This window comes from Bubalus bubalis, chromosome 18, assembly GCF_019923935.1.
Source record: "Bubalus bubalis isolate 160015118507 breed Murrah chromosome 18, NDDB_SH_1, whole genome shotgun sequence".
Taxonomy (NCBI): Eukaryota; Metazoa; Chordata; class Mammalia; order Artiodactyla; family Bovidae; genus Bubalus; species Bubalus bubalis.
In genome coordinates this window covers 65,347,041-65,367,843 of record NC_059174.1, presented here as the reverse complement: position 1 = coordinate 65,367,843, position 20,803 = coordinate 65,347,041, and the positions used below count along the sequence as shown (strand labels likewise).

The window sequence follows — 20,803 nt, the reverse complement described above, 5'->3', positions numbered from 1 at the left end:
CTTAGTCATCCATTTGTGTCCGACTCTGTGGCTCTCCTGTCCATTGGATTTTCCAGGCAAGAATACTGGAGCAGATTGCCATTTCCTACTCCAGGGGAACTTCTTGACCCAGGGATCAAACCCTGCATTGGCTGGGATCAAACCTGCATTGGATGGATTCTTTACCACTGCACCGCCTGGAAAGTCCATAAAATAAGCCCATAAAATAAGCTAGAAGGATACATTGTACATGGTAAATACAGCATATATTTTGTAATAAGTAAATGAAGTATAATCTTAAGAGTGTTAATTACTATACACCTGTAATTTCTATAATATACATCAACTAAACTTCAATTTAAAAAAAACAGTCAGTGTGATTTCACTGTTGATGGGAGTTGGAAAGTTACCAGGAGCCCAACAATATATTCTATTTCCACCTTAGAGTTAGTATAGCTGCAATTAACCTCAAGAACACAGTAATAGAATTTAATATGATTAAGGAGTTGGAAGTTTTAATATTTGATTTTAAAAGTTGAATGTATAGGTATAATTGACAAGTTACACACACTTATTAATAAGTAATTTTTGATGCACTGATGCACGTTCAAAATCCCCAAACCAGTTTTCCTCCTTTTTAAAATTTATCCTACTCAACATATAAAATTAATGATACAATGACATATTGTATATTTTGTTATGACTACTTTCAAATATATACCAAAAAGAGACTATTATGAAGCCAGATGAACCAATCATCCATCATTTCGTGGCCATTCTTTGCTTTTTTAAATGGGCTTATTTGCTCCGTGGCATGTGGGATCCTTCTGGATCAAGACTAGAACCTGTGTCTCCTGCATTGACAGCAGGATTCCTCACCACTGAGCCTCCAGGGAGGCCTTCATGGCCATTCTTATTTCATCTATCCCATCTACACCAGCGGTCTAGTTTACCAGTTTCTTACCTATTCACAAACTTGCTTTTTAGGGGTTTCAGAGACCCATCATCAACAGAAGTCTGAAAATATCAAATGGAAAATTCCAGAAATGAAACAATTCATGAATTTTAAATTGCAAGCCTTTCTGCATAAGCAACCTTTCACCACCCTCTTCATCTCTCCCACATGAATATACATTTGTCTAGTAATCCACACAGGCATTCTATCATCTCACAGCATCACAGAAGAGGTGAGTACAGTGGTATATATTTTGAGAGACCACATTCACTTAACAAATACATAATTATTTGGCTGTGCTGGGTCTTAGTTGCGGCACTTGAGATCTAGTTTCCTGACCAGAGATCAAACCCAGCACCCCTGCATTGGGATCTAGGGGTTCCAGCCACTGGACCACCAGGGAAGTCCCACACTAACTTTTATTACAGCTATTGTTAAAATTAATCTTTATCACAGGTACATATGTATAAGGGAAGACATAGTACATGTAGGGCTTGGTTTCAGGCATCCACGTGGAGGTCTTGGGATGTTATCTGCTGCAGATAAGGGGGGCCAAGTACTAGTTCCGCATACAGCATCATCTAATGCATAATCTCTACAGAACTGACTTTTTAAAAAGGTATTTTTATAACTCAATAATCATAAAAATATAAGTATTTTATCAATGCTGAATTGTCTCAAAAATGTTTCTTAACTCAGATTAGTTGCAATCAGAATCCAAAATGTATTCCAAAAGCGTTCATTAGCTGTCTCTCACAGATCTCTTAACACATGGGGTTACCTTGTAAAATTCTCGTTTCTTACAGTTTGTTGTCATTAGTTCATCTGAATTTGGCATATTCTAGATGTGTCTCTGAGACACATCTAGATGGTGAACTGACCACCCTTCCCCCATATATCCTGTACACTAGATGCTGATAAGATGGGTGATGAGGTTTGATCCCTGTGGAGAGGTGCATGATGATGACTGCTAGGGAAATGAAAACAAAATTTCTCCCAATCGAGAAATCTTTTCCACAAGGTAATAAAGAGACAAAATAAATTTTATTGTTAAAATAAGTATTAAAGGATTACAGTGCATCACAGGCAATCCACTAGGGAATTGTAAAGACGGGAAAAAAATCTAACTCCCCTAATCCTCAAGAAAGAGGAGCTGACAATACCGTTTGTCACACAGTGCCCTAATTTTACCTGGTAATGGGGTGACTGTGTAGTTTACTGGTTTTATCCAGAGGAAACACAGACTTCTCATCTCTGTAACTGAAGGTAGTTTTTAAAGTTGGGGCACAGCATCCACTAAGATGAGACTTCTATCCTCCTACCAGAACTGACTGGTGAGCTATTTCCCTGTCTGCAGTGGGAGGAGATGGGTCCCAGGTTCTTGAGAAAGACATCTGAGTCCTAAAACTGGGGGGGGGGGGGGAAAAAAAAGAAAAGGCCTTCTTATAAGTCTTCAAAGACATGAATTTTAAAAAGATGAGACAGTTCCTACAAATTTTCTAAGGTAAATGTTCTGAGAGGAAGGAAATCTCATTCCCCATTTTCAACAAGAAGTAAATCTCTTGTTTTTTATTTATTTATTTTTGGCTGGGCTGGGTCTTCGTTGCTGCGAGGACTTTTCTCAAGTTGCACCAAACCGGGGCTATTCTTCACTGCAGTGTACTTCTCTTATTGCGAAGCCTGGGCTCTAGGGCATGTGGGCTTCAGTAGCTGTGGTGTGTGGGTTCAGCAGTTGCGGCACATGGGCTTAGCTGCTCCTCAGCATGTGGGATTTCTTGGAGTAGGGGTAAAACCAGGGTCTCCTGCATTGGCAGATAGATTCTTTACCACTGAGCCACCAGGGAAGTTCAATCTCTTGTCTTTTTAAGTGTGTATCTGTGGAATAAAATAATTTGTATGTGACCATCTGGAAACACAAACAGTGTGATTGTGTTTTGGTACCACACCATGACACAGCTTGGATACAAACATTTCACGTACTAGATATGACCTGCCTCCATGTATCTAGGGACAGTGTGACGGTGTGGGACACTGTCATCCTATTGCATGTGAAAGGTGCAAGATGTACAAGATGGGCCAGACCTCATCTAGCCCATTCAGGGACGGTGGTCAACTTTAGTTCCCTAGGAGGGAATAGGAATGTTCTTAAGGAATGTTCATTGTCAGTCACTGGTTTGCTTTTTACCTAGAAGGTGGTGAGAACTAAATTCACCAGTTGGAGGGGGTGAGAGAAGTGCCATGGGGACAGGGACTGGTGAAGGTTACAGTGGACATTCTTAGTCCTGAGCCTCTCTTCCAGGGTCCACAACAGCGATAGTGATCACTGGGTGACAGCTGAGTAGCGGGGCACTGATTGGAGGAGACACCCTGAGGCGACGTGAGGAGGAAGACCAACAACCTTGGGATGACTCACATGCGGCAGCAAGGGCCAGTCATGTGTTTGGGGTGACACCTGGGGAAGATGCTCTGGGCCTGTGGGATGCAGACCATGTGGGAGGAAAGACCACATAAAGACAGAGGAGGAGGACAGCCATTTGCAAGCCTCCAAAAAAAACCAGGGTTAACCCCTTGATCTCACACTTTGACCCTCCAGAAATGTGAGGAAGTAATCTGGTGTTTAAAACTCCCAGACCATGGGGCCTTGTTTAGGCAACCTGAGCACATCACCCCAGGGACCAGCAGCATCTGGAGAGAATCTACAGGGCCCCAGGGGAGGCTGAGAGGGACCCTAAGAGGGGCCCGAGGGAACAAGGAGGAGAGGTTTCTTGGGATGGAACCCGGTCAGAGGGGGTTACAGTGGGTGAGCCTGGGATTGATGTCTGCACCCCCTCCTCCACCAGGCTCACAGCAAGAGATGCCCCTCTAGTCTCACTCATGACGTTTTCCCAGTGCAAAAGGGGGCTAGTGATGGGGCTGCCTTGGGGGCTCTTAGAGGACAGATAGGGCCGGGCCTAGAAGGAGGCCCCCAAGGGGGCAGCTGTGAGTCGAGAGCCTGCAGAGAGGGGGTGGGGCCCACAGGGAGGCTACAGGGACAGCAGAGAGCTCCAGGAGCCAAGGGGCTCCGGCCAGTCAGGGAGCTCTTCCCAAAGTAGCTGGGGTCCCTACTGTGGGTCCGACTTGGAGGCTGCACCTGCGTTTTCAGCAGACAGATAGCTGCCCAGCTGAGACTCTTCTGCCTAGGGGTTCAGGTCTCTGCTCTGCCTCGTCCCAGCAGCAAGGCTGCCTGCTTGTTCCGGAGCCTCACTTTCCCTGTCTGTGGAATGGAACCACTATAAAATAACAACAGACTCACAGATATATAGAATAGACCTGAGATTGCCAGGGCGGAGTAGGGGTAGGAGAGGGAAGGACTGGGAATATGGCATTAGCAGAGGCCATCTATTATATATAGGATATATAAACAAGGTACTACTGTATAGCACAGGGAACTATACTGAATATCCTCAGACAAACCATAATGGAAAGGAAAGTGAAAAAGAGTGTATGTATTACTGAGCCACTTTGCTGTACAAAAGAAATAAACACGACATTGTAATCAACTTTACTTCAATAAAATATTTAAAAAAATAGTGGAGGCCACTCAAACAAAACCAGAAACGAAATCCTAGAGGACAGAAGTCAGCAACAAAGGACACCCTTTGCTGAAACTAGAACTTCTACCAAGGTAGGTGGCTTAAGTACAGGAAGACTCACCACCATGATCTGGGATCACCAAGGAGATGAAAAGCTCAATGGGCTCTTCTAGGCACCTGACTTGAATCCAAGGCAGTGTTAGAGGCGGTGAGGGCTTATGCAGGTCTGCATCCTGTATCCTGCTTCTGACACCACGTAATGCCAACCAAAAAAACAACACAGGAGGCTGCAAGTAAGAAAAGAGTTTATTTGGAGTTTTAAGAACTGCAATTCAGGAGACACAGAATCAGGTAATTCCAAAAGAGTGTTCCGGGAGAAGAGACTCGGGGGCTTACAAAGACAGAAAGCCATGAGTTTCTTCAAGTTGCCTTGTGAGAACTGTGACTGAGTCTGATGCAATTTAGGAAATATTTGTCCTTAAGCAATTAGGAGTTTTTTAGGGTTGGGATCCAAAAGGTAGATAGGCGATCATGAGTTACTTTAGGGTAAGGGTTTGATAAGCATCCTGAGTTCCTGGCAGATGTTCTAGGTGGCTTCATTAGGACAATAAGTAGTCAAAAGATCAGATTCCATCCAGGCTGAGAGGTGCATAAATCACACTTCCGTAATAGTCTCTGCACGCCATTTTCGAAAGCCCTGCTCAATATAGACTCCGTTTTGATTTTCCTTTCACAATAGTAACCCCAATGGCTGAATAAATTTAGGAAGAACCACGTGTGACAAGTGGTGCTGCCAAATTCTTGACTTTCTTTTTTTTTTTTGGTTTGTTTTCTGAGCCTATTTCTTACCTTTCAAGTAGACCTACTTCAACGTTTTAGGATAAGGAATCAGAGCTCCTCTGTCCATGGAATTTTCCAGGCAAGAATGCTGGAGTAGGTTGCCATTTCCTCCTCCAGGGGATCAAACCCATGTCTCTTGTGTCTCCTGAACTGGCAGGGGGGTTCTTTAGCACTGTGCCACCTAGGAAGCCCAGAAAACATCAGCACAGAGGAAACACAATATACTGGTGTGCTGTCAATTCTCAAACTCCATGTTCAATGATATCACATTGGAAGTTTTCAATTGACAGCCGTGGGAATATTCATATTGGGGAAACTGCAAACAATGTAATTCTTGGCTTGATTATGGGGAATATGTTAGTAATACAGATTAAACTTAAAATATGCTGTATGGGGCCACTGCACTATATACAGCAGAAAAAAAAATTAGAAAATAGTATTTCAGAATTCAAAAATAATTATTTCTTATGGCTAGGAATTACATCCCTAAAGAATGAAGTTTCAAATTAAGTCTTTGTTGTTTCACTATCTTGCTAATAAAAAAAGAAACAGTCAAAATTATTTCTATAAAAATGGATGAAAGTTACCAAGAGGACATACACTAGTGGGAAATTTAAAAAATGAGAAAATGCTCCACATCATAAAACATCTGAGGAATGCAATTAAAACAACAGTGAGATAACATTACACATCTATTGTAAAAGTCAAAAGTTTAAAAAGACTAAACATATTGGCAAGGATATGGAAGAACTGGAAGGTTCAAACTCTTCTGTAAGAATACAAAATGAAACAATCATATTAGATTACAGTATGTGCTGATGTGCTCAGTCGTTGCTGACTCTTTGTGACTCCATGGACTGAAGCCCACCAGGTTCCTCTGACCGTGGAATTCTCCAGGCAAGAATATTGGGGTGGGCTGCCTTTTCTTCTCCAGGGGATCTTCCTGACCCAGGAACTGAACCCAAGGCTCCTGCATTGCAGGCAGATTCTTTATCACTGTGCCACCTGGGAAGCCACAGAGAGATTAAATCACCCTCTATTTGGCTGTCCACCAACTCCAGTCACAGTACAGTCCACAGATGGAGAGAGGGCCAGCTGGCCAAGTCAGAGCAGAGCAGGCAGCTCCAGTGTCTACAAGGAATTCAGTTTTACCTGCTACATCAAGGGTGACCCAAGGCTCTGCTGGGGTAATGAAAATGGATCAAGAGGGATCTATATCCAGGCAGGCACTCAGGACTCATCAGTCAGAGTGTGGGCTCTCTCATCCAACTTATTCACAAAGAACTGGGGTTGGTCGGGGTTACCCCTTGGGTGTCCCCCAGGAGGGCTCTCAAGACATCCCCCCTTCCAGTGTCCCCCTTTCTGACAAAAGCACATTGGTTAAGGCCCAAGTGGCATCTTGGGGGTCTGCCCAGCCTTCTCAGTCCTTCAAGGTCCCCTCGAGGTTGTGGCTGAATCAAAACAGCCAAGAGCTGCATTTTCTTTATTAGTCTCTTATCCTTATTGGCCTCCTCCATCAAGTCTTGATAGTTACAGACCTTGAAGGCCTCCTTTACCAAGGTTGATGATAGGGTTTGGGGCCCAGCTCAAGCTTTTTTAATTTTCTACAGATATCAGGAGTAGCCTGCATGATAAAATGCATGGCAAATAGTGTTCTCCCCTCTGTGGACTCAGGGTCTGTACAGATATAATTCCTTAATGCCTCTCATCACCTAGCTCAGGAAGACTGCTGGGTTTTCATCTTTTTCTTGTGTAACCTCTCCTATCTTAACATAGTATAATGTTCTTTAAAAAGTCATACATTCACTAAGCCTGTAACTCAGGCATTGCAGCCCGAAGTATAGGAAAATACAGGAAAAGTGAAACATAACCATGTGAAGAACTTTTACTGTATTCAAATGTCTGCAGCAGTTTTACTTGTAACAGTCAAAAACTGGGAACTCAAATGTGGATAAACAGATGAATGGACAAATAGTATATCCACAGAATATATTTCTCATCGATATAAAAAAACAAACTACTCACTGATAAATATTTCACATAAGGGTACCTGAGAGGAAAAGCATAAACACTTCATGATTCTAATCATATAAAATTTTAGACAATTAAAACTTATCTAAAGAAAAACAAATCAATGGTTGACTAGAGGTCAGAGTAACATCAAAAAAGGAAACAAGGTAAAAATGAAAGTAGATTGGTTTTTTATGGATATGATGATGGTTTCATGGATTTATATAATTGTCAAAACTTATCAAAGTGTGTATTTTAACTATGTGCATTTTACTGCAAGTATTTTTAGGTTATTAAAACTTAAAAATATATTCAAAATACAAATCTGGATTTCTTACTGTTTAAATAAAATCCCCGATATTGACTTCACCACTTTCTGCCTCATGCTTTGGGAGGGGCAGTTGGCCTCAGTGGTCAAAAATATAAGCAACGAAGACTGTTCCCAGCGTGACTCAACAGGAATATTGTCACAATGTCTGTTACTCACTGAAAGATATCCCTTCTCTCTATCCTCATTTTTCTATCTGGACAGAAATGGCCTTGAGGAGGATAGCTCAGAAAGATTACAGAAACCACAAAACTTTCAGATTATTTTCTCCTGTAATGCTCTCTGCTAATACAAGATGCACACTTTAGGAGGCCTGAGAATTTCTGTACATATTCATCCTTCACAGCCACAATGCCTGGGATACCGTGAAGGCTCTTTTAAATGGGCACATCCAACCAGTCTGTAATAGTGTCCTGCTCCCACTATTAATTTAGTGCTTTCTGTAACAATTACCATCCCCACTATCATCTTACAACCAGTGATACTACCTACAGAATTCTGCATGTGAGAGCACATGTCTCCACTGCAGGGCCTGAGAGTATGTTCCTCACCAGTGCGCACACACAAGGCAATATCCCCTGTGAACAAGACAACTTCATGCCATTTTCAGAAGCACTGAAGGTTGCCACAGTGACTACTCCTTCCTTAGATTGACCTCTGAACCCAGAAAATACATATTCAGGCCACCGATTAGAACCAGAAAGCTCTGCAGTCTTTCCTTGGAAGCCTTGGGCAACAAGCAGAGTCCTCTGGGCCCAAAATGGGTCATGCCAGTGACTTAACTCATCAAAGCAACAAGAAGGAAATGAGTGCTTCTCAGGGTTCTCACAATCCCTCCCATGAATGGGAAAAATCAAGGTTCCTTCCCTGAACACCCTGGGGTGGCTGAATGCTGTACACTGTGAATACCTGCCAGGTGGGAGAAATGAAATGGCTTTGGCTACAGAAACTGTCAGCAACAGAAGTCTGGCAAGAGGCCAGGTTAAAAAGTACAATATAGCTCCCACACACCTGGGATGTTTGCAGATGTTTGGATGTATGATGTTCGATTCAGATAGTACCACCAGGAGGGATCTTGAGTGTAGATCCACTGAAAAAGGAAACTATACAATCCTACACATGTAAGGTGTTTTTTCCTTCTGAAATCTGTGGCTCCAAAGAGTCAAGACTTTGGGTTAATGGCCTTATCACTTTCATTGCATTCATAAGGCCTTGATCCAGTGTTTTAAGCGAGTGGAGTTGTAGGTAAAGAACTCAGCAGATTCCCCAAATTGTAAGGCCTTTTCCCAGTGTGAATTCTCCGATGTGTGATGAGGTTAGAGCTTTGGCTAAACGATTTCTCACATTCACTGCATTTATAAGGCCTTTCTCCAGTATGCACTCTCCGATGAGTAGTGAGGTTGGACATACATCTAAAGGATTTCTCACACTGATTGCACTTGTAAGGCCTTTCTCCAGTGTGAACTCTCTGATGTTGAAGGAGGACAACATTTTGGTGAAATGATTCCCCACATTCACTGCACTCATAAGGTCTTTTTCCCAGTGTGAACTCTCCAATGCTGATGGAGTGAGGAGCTTTTCTTAAAGGACTTCCCACATTCACTGCAGTCATAAGCCATTTCTCCTGCGTGAAATCTCTGGTGTGTCATGAGGTTGGAGATATCTAAAGGATTTCCCACATTCACCACATTCATAAGGCCTTTCTCCACTATGAACTCTCCGATGCTGAAGAAGTGCAAAGCTTTGCTGAAAAGACTTCCTACATTCGCTGCACTCATAAGGACTTTCTCCAGTGTGAACCCTCTGATGTTGAAGGAGCACAGAGTTTTGGGAAAATGATTTCCCACATTCACGACATTCATAAGGCCTTTTCCCAGTATGAACACTCTGATGGTGAATGAGGCTGTAGCTTTTGCTAAAAGATTTCCCACATTTTTACACTCATAAGACCTTTCTCCAGTGTGAACTCTCTGGTGCTGAATGAGATGTGATCTTTGGATAAAGGCTTTCCCACATTCACTGCACTCATAAGGCCTTTCTCCAGTGTGAACTCTCCGATGCTGAATGAGGTTTGAGCTTTGGCTAAAAGATTTGCCACATTTGTTGCACTCATAAGGCCTTTCTCCAGTGTGAATGCTCTGATGTCTAATGAAATGGGAATTTTGCTAAATGATTTTCCACATTCAGTGAACACGTAACATCTTTCTCTAGTGAGGACTCTCTGGTGCTGAACAACTGCATGTTTGCCACTGAAAGTTTTTGTGTAGTCTCCCCAATTATAAAGATTTTTTCCCCTTAGAAAGGGAGCCTCACACTCGGTTTCACTATGTGACTTTTGCCAGGTGTGTGTGGCCTGTTGGTGAAGAAATCCTGAGTTGCCCAGGAAGTCCTTCCCAATATTCCCAAGGGTAAAAGGCTTCATTGATACATAGAATTTGCAGCTGCTCACAACCAAGGCTCTCCTCACATCACTTCTCAACGGTTTCTCTCCAATATGCTGCTTTTGGTGCTGATGAAAGTTTACTCTAAAATAGAGTGGTTTCTCACATACCCCACTCACGCGGAGTTTCTGCCCACATTGTGTTTCCTGGTACTCAGCCAAATGAAAAATGTCACTCGAGATCAGGCCACACATCTCATAGAGGTTGGCCTTCTGGGGGAGACAGATCTGCCTTAACAATCTTGATCTGTGAGCATCCTTGATCAAAAATACTCTGTTCAGAAAATGCCTCCTTATCCTCTTCTCCATGCCAACAACCCAAAAGCAGAGAAATGCTGGTGACATACATATTGACTTTGTGCAAAAAAAAAAAAAAAAAAAAAAGGCCCATTACAAATGTGGGTATCATAAACCCAGGAATGAATCAATGGGATTGTTTGCAAGACAAGGTGGTTACGTTCAAGTTAAGGATGGGGCTGCTTAGCAGCATTGGGCTTTTAAAGATTACAGAATGGGGGAGTCCTAACAAAGTAAAGGACACAGCCATGGAGAATAACACAAGAAGAGGCAGAGTCTACAGCTCATTCTGCAAACAATTTTCAGTAGGACCTTGACTAGTAGTGACATATGAATACTATGTAGTAGGTTATATCCAGGCTCAGGAAAATCCAACTGTAACAGAGCAGCTGGTGTTGAAGGATTAAAAATGTACACACTTTATGACATAAAAGGTATAGGCTGATGTTGGACAGCACTGCAGAAGAAGCAGTGTGAAAAAGCACTGAGGAATGGAGTCCAGGGAGGTAAGAATTAGCCCTAAGTCGGAAATAAGAAATGACAAGTAGCAGCGTTGAGAAGGTGGCTAACCGAAGACTGGGGAAGTACAGGGAGAAATGAGGTATGGCCACCAGTGTGATTGCACCCAAAGGCTAGTCAGAGAATAGCTCTCTGGTATGGTCTGTATATAGCCCTGACATTACACGCTCTCCCAGGGGTCGCTTATCAGGACCAGACTATGTCCGAGTTCCATGTGCTGTAGTTGGAGTCCTTTGTATTCTGTGAACCTCTCCACTTCATCCTCTTGATGAGCAACTATGAAGAACCTGGATGATTCAAGGACTATGGTAAAGACAGGACAGAAAAGTAGCCAGCACTGGCCAAAAATAACTCAGCACATGACAGAGCACAAGACATAAAATTAAATATTATAAAAAGAACTTCAGAGGAGTATCTTGCAAGAATAGCCCATGCTCTATATAAAAGGAGCAGATCAATGATGGCAATTTCTGGAACAAGCAAGAATGAGGAAATGTTAGCTAGAGAAAGGAAATAGAGCCTGGGGTACACTGGTACCTTGGATCTGGAAAATTCACCTGGCTATGGAGAGGGTAAACAAGGTGGAAAGACTCCTGACTCTGGATCCATCCCTGCGAGGCAAGGGGTAGCAGGTCTTGGATCTATCAAGGAGAAAAGAGGGCAGTGCTTAATGCTCAGTCCTACCAGCCACAACACCTACCCAGGGAACTGAGAAAGGAAGCAGTGCCCAGGGTCCTGACATGACAAGGAAGACTTGCCAATGGAAAAAGAGAAAGGGCCAAGACTAGCTCAGGTCACAGGGGTGGGTTTGAGGTTTGAGGTGCCAATCACAATGGTGGCCATACCCCTCTCAAGAGGACCTACAATCCATTCCCCCATACATCTATTCTATGACCATCCTCCTCCCAATCTCCCCAGTCAGAGGAGAAACTAGGCCCTGGTGCCACTGTCTCCCTACGGGCCCACTGATTATGAGGTCCAGCCATCAGCGACAAGAGACAGGTGCACAAACAGATACTTAAACTGTGGGCCTGACATGGAGGAATCCAACACTCTTCCCAGGCAATAACCCTGATATGGTCAAGGTCAGGTAAGTCACAATACCAGGGACCTGGGGCCATCAGACACACACCCTCTCCATGTACACATCACTCTCTAGATTGCACATCCCTCTTATCTCCAGACACCACAGTCATGTGCCCTCAGCCAGCACCACCTCACCATCCCGCTCTGTAAGCCTCTCCTTGGCCTCCCCTGATGTTGAACTATGTTGGTCACATCCTTTTCCCTCCACTGGTGAGGAGGGGCTTCCTGCCTAGAGTTGTAGTGATGACCAAACATAGGACAACTAACACTGGACAGATGCTATCAGTACCATCTTATTAATCCTATATAGTCACGGCTAGAATAGGAGGACACCACACACCACACAGGGATACATGGTGCTACACTCTGGAAAGAGTGGACAACCAAGAGCTGTGGGATGTAAGCTTTATAGTCCCAAGAAGGTACGGTGCCCATGCTCTCCAAAGGAGGATGCAATTTTCTTTTCTAAATAACCCCAAAGGGCTGGCTGACAGGGCACTGAAACCCACTACAAAGGGATAAACAGGAACTATACCTCATCCCCTTTATGAAAAGGGTAGTTTAGTTAAGGAGACCCTATCCACTGGAGCAGAGCAAGGTGGGGAACTGGTGCTCGGGTCATTTGAGGTCCTGCCAGTTTTAACACATGTCCAGGCAGCATATAATACTGGGACTTGATTTTAGGACTTATACCACAATTTAGCAGACAGCATCCAGAGTCATGTTTGGCAAATTCATACAGGATCCAGTAATTCCTCTATCCAGTAGACCTCTCATGGCTCCCAGTAGCGGTAGCAGTGCCCAAATCTTCTACTGAAGGCCTCCCTGACAGGATCCATTTCTTACCTGAGACTCAACCGCACACAATCGTCTGTTCATTTCCAACATCCATGGCCCTACGCTATTTTGAGGCTGTACTTGCTGTCCCCTGAATGGTCTAGTGGTTTTCCCTACTTTCTTCGATTTAAGTCTGAATTTGACAACAAGGAGCTCATGATCTGAGCCACAGTCAGCCCTGGTCTTGTTTTTGTTGACTGTATAGAGCTTCTCCATCTTTGGCTGCAAAGAATACAATCAATCTGATTTTGGTGTTGACCATCTGGTGATGTCCATGTGTAGAGTCTTCTCTTGTGTTGTTGGAAGAGGGTGTTTGCTATGACCAGTGCATTTTCTTGGCAAAACTCTATTAGTCTTTGCCCTGCTTCATTCTGTATTTCAAGGCCAAATTTGTCTGTTACTCCAGGTGTTTCTTGACTTCCTACTTTTGCACTCCAGTCCCCTATAATGAAAAGGACATCCTTTTTGGGGTGTTAGTTTTAAAAGGTCTTGTAGGTCTTCATAGAACATTCAACTTCAGCTTCTTCAGCGTTACTAGTCAAGGCTATGGTTTTCCTGTGGTCATGTATGGATGTGAGAGTTGGACTGTGAAGATGGCTGAGCGCCGAAGAATTGATACTTTTGAACTGTGGTGTTGCAGAAGACTCTTGAGAGTCCCTTGGACTGCAAGGAGATCCAACCAGTCCATTCTGAAGGAGATCAGCCCTGGGATTTCTTTGGAAGGAATGATGCTAAAGCAGAAACTCCAGTACTTTGGCCAGCTCATGCGAAGAGTTGACTCATTGGAAAAGACTCTGATGCTGGGAGGGATTGGGGGCAGGAAGAGAAGGGGACAACAGAGGATGAGATGGCTGGATGGCATCACTGACTCGATGGACATGAGTTTGAGTGAACTCCGGGAGTTGGTGATGGACAGGGAGGCCTGGTGTGCTGCGATTCATGGGGTTGCAAGAGTCGGACACGACTGAGCGACTGAACTGAACTGAACTGAACTGCTGTCCCCTTACCTGTCACAACCTTCTTCTGTCCACCTAACCCTCATTCAAAGCCTAGCCCATTGGTGGTGTACCTCAGGCCTACTGATGCTCACAAATGACCACATTTCCCCCGATCTTACTCTCTGGGCTGAATGAAACAGGCCAGAGCACCCCGGAGTCATCAATATGATGTCTCTGCATCTTTTTCCTTTGAACAGCTTTGACCTCCGATGTGGATTCTGCACTTTCTTCCTTAAAACTCCCCATGGCTTCTAGAGTTCTCACAGTAATGAACAACTTGCACTCTACTAGTCCAGGCTTAACAGCTGCTTCGTGTTGTTTATTCCCTGCAGACATTAGATGGACCCCAGGATGCCCGAATCCACCCAGCTAAGTTCCACGTCCAAGCCTCTGCACTTGCAGGTCCCTCTGCCTGTCACCCTCTCTCAAGCGCCACCAAACTGTCAGATGCAAGGCCCGACTCACGACTGCCTTACCGTCCTGGACTCGGAAACCTGGACTGTGGGAGCAGAAACAGGCGTCTGGCGCTCGGGGCTTTAGTGTCTGGTGGGCTGAGGGCGGTGCGGGCTCGGAGGACGAGCGCTTACCTGAGGCGGGTCCCTCACGCTGCCGCCGCCATCGGACTTCTAGGTGCAGGGGGGCCGGAGTGCTGGAGAGGCAGGGGATGCCCGCGCCGCGGTCCTGCTCCTGGGCCTGGCGCGGGGCACCCCGGGAGGCGCTGAACCTCGGCCCGCCTCTGTGCAGCCGAGACAGCACCTCCTCCCGGACCTCCTCAATCGCGTCACCTCCGTCCCAACCTAGCGTTCTGGACCTGGCACAAGCTTGGGGCAGTTTAAATGGCCGCCTGGAGGCGGAGTCAGGAGGTCCCGCCCCGACCCTTTGTGCCCAAACGGAAACTCCATTTCCCTGAGCCACCGACACTAGGAATTCTGAGTCATGTAGCTTCCTTTTCCAGGTGAAAACGCTGAGCTCCTCTGCGAGAAGGCTGGGGAAATTGTGCGCAAACTATGTAAGGCTAAAGAAAGAGAAGGTATCAAGCATTTCCCTTTGACAAATATGCAGAAGGGCTTCTCTGGTGGCTCAGACGGCAAAGAATCTGCCTACAATGCAGGAGACCTGGGTCGGAAAGATCCCCTGGAGAAAGGAATGGCTACCCACTCCAGTATTCTTGCCTGGAGAATTCCATGCACGGAGTCTAGCATTCTTGCCTGGGAAATCTCCTGGACAGAGGAACCTGGCGGGCAACCCCCAGTCCATGGGGTTGCAAAGACATGGGCACGGCTGAACGACTAACTCTTTGACTTTCATGCAGAAAGAGTGCTCAGTTGTACTTGACTCTTTGCTGCCCCATGGACTGTAGCCCTCCAGGATGCTCTGTCCGTGGGATTTTCTAGGCGGGAATACTGGAATGGGTAGCCATTTCCTACTTAAGGGAATCTTCCTGACCCAGAGATCAATCCCCAGTCTCCTCCACTGGCAGGCAGATTCTTTACCACTGACCCACCAGGGAAGCCCCACCAATCAATTACTTCAACCCAATTAGCTGCAGCGGACAGTGGCACAAAAGAGAAAAGTTCAGTGGGGGAAAAAATATATTGGATGGAAAAAACCCTAATAGCAATTGAACCCACTGTGTCCTAGAAAAATTAATGGGTCTGCACTTCCCTGGCAGTCCAGGGGATAAGAGTCTGTGCTTGCAACGGAGGAAGCGCAGGTTCGACCCATGGTGAGGGAACTAAGGTTTTGTTGCAGGAAGGGGGACCCCTTCCAGGGCCTGAAACTGGTCTCTTGTCTAACACTCGGAAATGAATTGTACACATGTGCTGACAAAGCAAGAGATTTTATTAGGAAGGGGCACCGGGATGGAGAGCAGTAGGGTAAGGGAACCCAGGAGAACTGCTCTGCTGCGTGCCTCCCAGTCTCGGGTTTTATGGTGATGGCATTAGTTTCCGGGTGGTCTTTGGCCAATCGTTGTAATTCAGAGTCTTGCCTGGTGGCGCGCGCATCGCTCAGCAAGACGGATGCTAGCCAGAGGGATTCTGGGAAGTGGACGGACACGTGGTGTCTCCTTTCGACCTTTCCCCAACTCTTGTGGTTGGTGGTGGCTTATTTGTTCTGCAGCCCTTATCAGGATCTCTGGTCATAAAACAACTCATGCAAATGGTTACTATGGTGCCTGGCTAGGGTGGGCGGTTTCAATCAGTGTGCTTCCCCTAACAGTTACACCATCATATATATGACAAATGGGGCTTCCCAGGTGGCACTAGTGGTAAAGAATCCGCCTGCCAGTGCAGGAGATGTTAAGAGATGCGGGTTTGATCCCTGAGTGAGGAAGATCCCCTGGAGAAGGAAGTGGCAACCCGCTCCAGTGTTCTTTCCTGGGAAATCCCATCGACAGAGGAGCCTGGCCAGCTATTGTCCATAGGGTCACAAAGAGTCGGTCATGACTGAAGTGACTTAGCACACACACACACACATGACAAATACAACACAAGGATGTAAGACAAATCTTTGAAATAAAAGAGAACTAAGATGCATATGTAAATATAAAATGGGAGTATGTTGCTTATGATTTAAAGATAATGATTATGAAAAATAAATTTTATAAAAAGTAGAAACATTGAATTTTAAGTTATTGGTATTTGTTAGTGTGAAATGTTAATGCAATTGTCATAATAAAAGACAATTTGTACTTTATAGACATATTCAGAAGATTTATAAGAGTGGTGATGTGTCTGGCATTTTCAATGCTATAATATTAGGAATATATATATTTTGAGAAAATGAAGAAGTACATCTTCATTCTCAAAGTTGACCTATATATAACTAAGAATCCTTTTCAAATCATTTAAAATATTATAATTAACAAGAAATTATGGGCATGCATATATGCAATAAAATTAAAAATAAATATTAATTTTTAAGATGCTTTCTTCTATTTTATAATTTAAATGCAGTGTTACTGAAATACAAACAAAAATTTGAAAAACATGACACTAAGAAATGTGATGGAAAAACTGAAAAAAAGTCAAAGCTTTTGAAATTAAACAGAAATTATGAAAACCACTTTTAAATGATAATAGATATAAACCAAGTTTCTATATAAGAAGGCTATTATGAATAAAAATACTGAGAGGTCACTTACTTTATGTATTGGAAACAAAATAGTATTGCTGCAGATCTTATTAGTTAAAGTTTACTTAAAGAAATGTTTATTAGAATAAACTAAATATATCCAATAATTTATTCTGGAAGAGAAAACCATAGTGAGTTAATAGTACATAGCAGAGTGCCTGGGAATACACCTTACTGACATGTACGTGCTTAATAATTTATGTATGGATGTGAGAGTTGGACTGTGAAGAAGGCTGAGCGCTGAAGAATTGATGCTTTTGAACTGTGGTGTTGGAGAAGACTCTTGAGAGTCCCTTGGACTGCAAGGAGATCCAACCAGTCCATTCTGAAGGAGATCAGCCCTGGGATTTCTTTGGAAGGAATGATGCTAAAGCAGAAACTCCAGTACTTTGGCCACCTCGTGAGAAGAGTTGACTCATTGGAAAAGACTCTGATGCTGGGAGGGATTGGGGTCAGGAGGAGAAGGGGACGACAGAGGATGAGATGGCTGGATGGCATCACTGACTCGATGGACATGAGTCTGAGTGAACTCCGGGAGTTTGTGATGGACAGGGAGGCCTGGCGTGCTGCGATTCATGGGGTCGCAAAGAGTCGGACACGACTGAGCGACTGATCTGATCTGATCTGACATGTATTAAACTTGATTATCAATTTAGAGATAAAATATATAATGCAATAAATATTAAAGTGGATTGAAAACTGAGATGGAAAAAATTTTCTCGAATTGGAAAATAATTTAATCAAATCTATACATGAAAAATCATACCTGTATGATTGAGTACAAATTTTCTCAGTGATTATTCTGATTTATATAGCATTTTATAACATTGAACAAAATTAGGAAATTGGCAGTACTATAAATATGCCAAGAAATTAGAGTAAGAGAAGTATAAAAAGGAAAGAAATCTCACTCTCCACAAATGGATTGAAAGATCCCTATCAGTGTGTGATCAGGGTATGATTTGTTAGAATAAGCCATCTCATGACTACTAGAAACCTACTGATTCACCATTGAATCATCAGAGATCTTTCCAGAGAGAAGAGAGCAAAATATTAACAATATGAAGATATTATATATATAAAAAACATGATATCATACTTAGATAAACTTTAGCTTTGAGATTCTTTATATCCCTGATTATCCTGTTATCTGTATCTTACAATCTTATTCACGTTGCATGACTTGCTGTCACTAAAAAAAATCTGACAAGAAGACTTAACACTGGCACTCATCAGAGGCATCTTAGTAAAACTCTCCTACAGATTCCATTTTCAAATCATGTTCCCAAAAGGTAAACAATGCATATCCAACAATTGACATAAATATCCACTCAAAAACTGAATAAAACAGTCTTCTTACTCTTTGTGGGGAACAAAGCCTTTAGAATGGACATTGTGAGGTTCAATGTGTTTGGTCAGCAATAAGAGGAAATATAATCCAGTTTGTTGAGGAAATTACTAGGTAGCCCTAAGGCAAGTGTGATAGATAAGGTGGCACCATGCCTCTTGGTTCCTCAGACTGCATCCCTTCTCTGTCACTTTGAATTTTCTGAGACATGCTCTAATTCTAAGAATATGACATGGATCTGTTGATATTGGCTACTCACCAAATTTATACTTCTCAGGATAGCTGAACGGTCAGCATCTGTGTAGCGGTAAAAAGTGGGCACCCAACAAGAGATAAAAGTAGTTAATTCCATGATCTCCTCTACTTGCTTGGGAGGGATTATCATTTTACCTATAAGAGGAGTCATTGTGACTGCAAGGGTACATGAGAGGATCTCAGGAAAATAGCTGTAGAGTGAGCAAATTACAGTTATTAATGCTGATTAATTGGGTCATCCATTGGGCACTGTTGAAATCACTAGAAGAGAAAAAGGATTTGTGAATCCTGAGAAAAGGTTAAGTTTAATGGGTGGTAAATGAAGGACACTGAGTCCTAAATTTGAGAGAATTGAGTCCATGATTATGCTGGAAACCTTGGCTACCATGAAGTTCTTATTTCCACAAAGTGTGAATCCTTTCCATTTATGACATCTCTGAGGAAAACTAACTTGAAGAAAAATAGACCAGAAAGGGGTAGAAGAGTAGAAAGAAAGCCACATCATGTTTTATTCCATCGGTAATCACTTATTAAACATCTCATCTGCCTAAGAGGCTCATCTAGATAATGAGTTATATACATCAGCAACCAAAGACATGTGTTTTCATGCAGCCTTACTGTGCTAAGGACAGGATGTTTGAATTCAAGGAACACAGTTTTAACAGTGCCTGCAACAAACCCAACAGCTTGTCTGTGCTTAGGGAAACTTGGCTGTGACCACTGTTGTAAATCTCTTTTAAATGACCTACCTTTTAATTTTCTTATGTAGACTGTATCTTAAAAAGAATATTTGTATCTGTTTGCTATTTGGGAAAACCATTTTGACTTGCAACAAGTGGAAGTTTAACATGAGAAATGAAATCAAAATAATGAAGTCCCAGGGACCTCATGGGGTACGCTCAAGGCTGCTCCCTCTGTTAAAAAGGGATATTAGTTTCAAGTCTGTGTTTGGATTCCTGCCCCCCCCCCCAAATGGGGGATATTAGTAACAGTGGGTAAATGGAGATCTAGCACTATACTGCAGCAAAACTTTCTTGAGACAGCAGCAAGGGAAAGAGCAGGGAAAAAGGATCAGCAGCTTTCTCAGCATCCAGTCATGCCACTTGCTGTTGTATCTGTGCACACTCTAAAAAATTATCTCCTCAGGCAGCACAAGACTGTGGTCCAGGCCTTAAGAAATAAGCAACAATGGTGTAGCATTGCAGAGCCCATTTTAACTGGGACTGTATGGTTTGGAAAGATGCCCTTGGTGAACTGATAGCAAATGGCTTCCAAGAAGTACTGTCTGGATCACCCTATTCTCTGACACACCTATCATCCACGGCCCTGTAACCTTGGAACACGAGCAGGCTGGGCCAGTCAGCTCCTCTTCTGTGGAATCTGGAACAAGGACCTCAGACGTGGCCAGAGCTTGCTGGACACTCCAGTGAGGACTCGTGTTAAGGAGTGTGTTTTTGTAAAAAAAGATTCTTGGTGTGGACACATAGAGGTTGAAAGAGAGGATGAGGGTTCAGAACATGTGCAGAGTGCAGGGAAGAAGGCTGGTGTGTGCCAATGGTCTTCTCGACCAGTCCGTCTTCTCAAGCTGCTCCAACAGGCAGTAGGCCCATGAATGGAGCAGAGGCAAGCTGCTACCCAGTGAGACCAACAGCACAGATTTCCATTATCATTTACTGGTACCAGGTCCTCTGGACTGTTTCTGCTCTTCCAAGCTGAAGGTTACAAACACCTGAGAAAGTTAAACCTCCTACCTGGTTGTTAGATGATGTCAGAGGCTGTCACTCAGCCGCTGAGGGTGGAGAGACCCAGCTCAGACTCACTGATTCTCGAAGGTTGAGTTCTCTGCTGTGCTCAAATGGAAGACGTGGCCTTGGGGTATAATCAGTTGTAGCTGAGAGAAAAGCCTCCAGTGGGGGAAGCTACTGGCGGTGACTGACAGGGTATTACAGTGAGAACTACAAGGGCAGATGGTACATGGGTAAGTTGCTGTGTTGATGATTCCAACAAAGCTAAAGGCAGCTGGGACTCCTTGGAAATCTCTGTGTCTCTGCCTCAGGCTGAGGGCTTCATGTACCGAGGTAAATAGATAAAACATCTCAAGTTTTGGAGCTAGACTGAGGGGTATGAATCCATCTTGACTCAGGTACTTCTCCACTGTGTGACTTTGGGGAACCCACTTCATCATTTCGACCCTGGATTTTGCC

General features: G+C 43.7%; 1 protein-coding gene and 1 long non-coding RNA gene across 2 annotated transcripts; both read right to left on the bottom strand.

Annotated features, from left to right (window-relative positions):
* Positions 1–1,961: 1,961 nt before the first annotated feature.
* Positions 1,962–6,306, bottom strand: LOC123465136. Its single transcript, XR_006640242.1, has 2 exons — positions 4,628–6,306; positions 1,962–2,809 (listed from the first exon to the last, which is right to left on the bottom strand). It is a non-coding gene; the product is annotated as an uncharacterized LOC123465136 (long non-coding RNA).
* Positions 6,307–6,360: 54 nt separating this feature from the next.
* Positions 6,361–18,729, bottom strand: LOC123465090 (zinc finger protein 436-like). Its single transcript, XM_045163244.1, is given in 5 exon segments — positions 6,361–9,224; positions 9,226–9,849; positions 10,245–10,337; positions 14,327–14,866; positions 18,604–18,729. Coding segments are annotated over 5 exon segments (1,698 nt in total). The 3' UTR covers positions 6,361–8,909.
* Between the last annotated feature and the right edge of the window lie 2,074 nt (positions 18,730–20,803).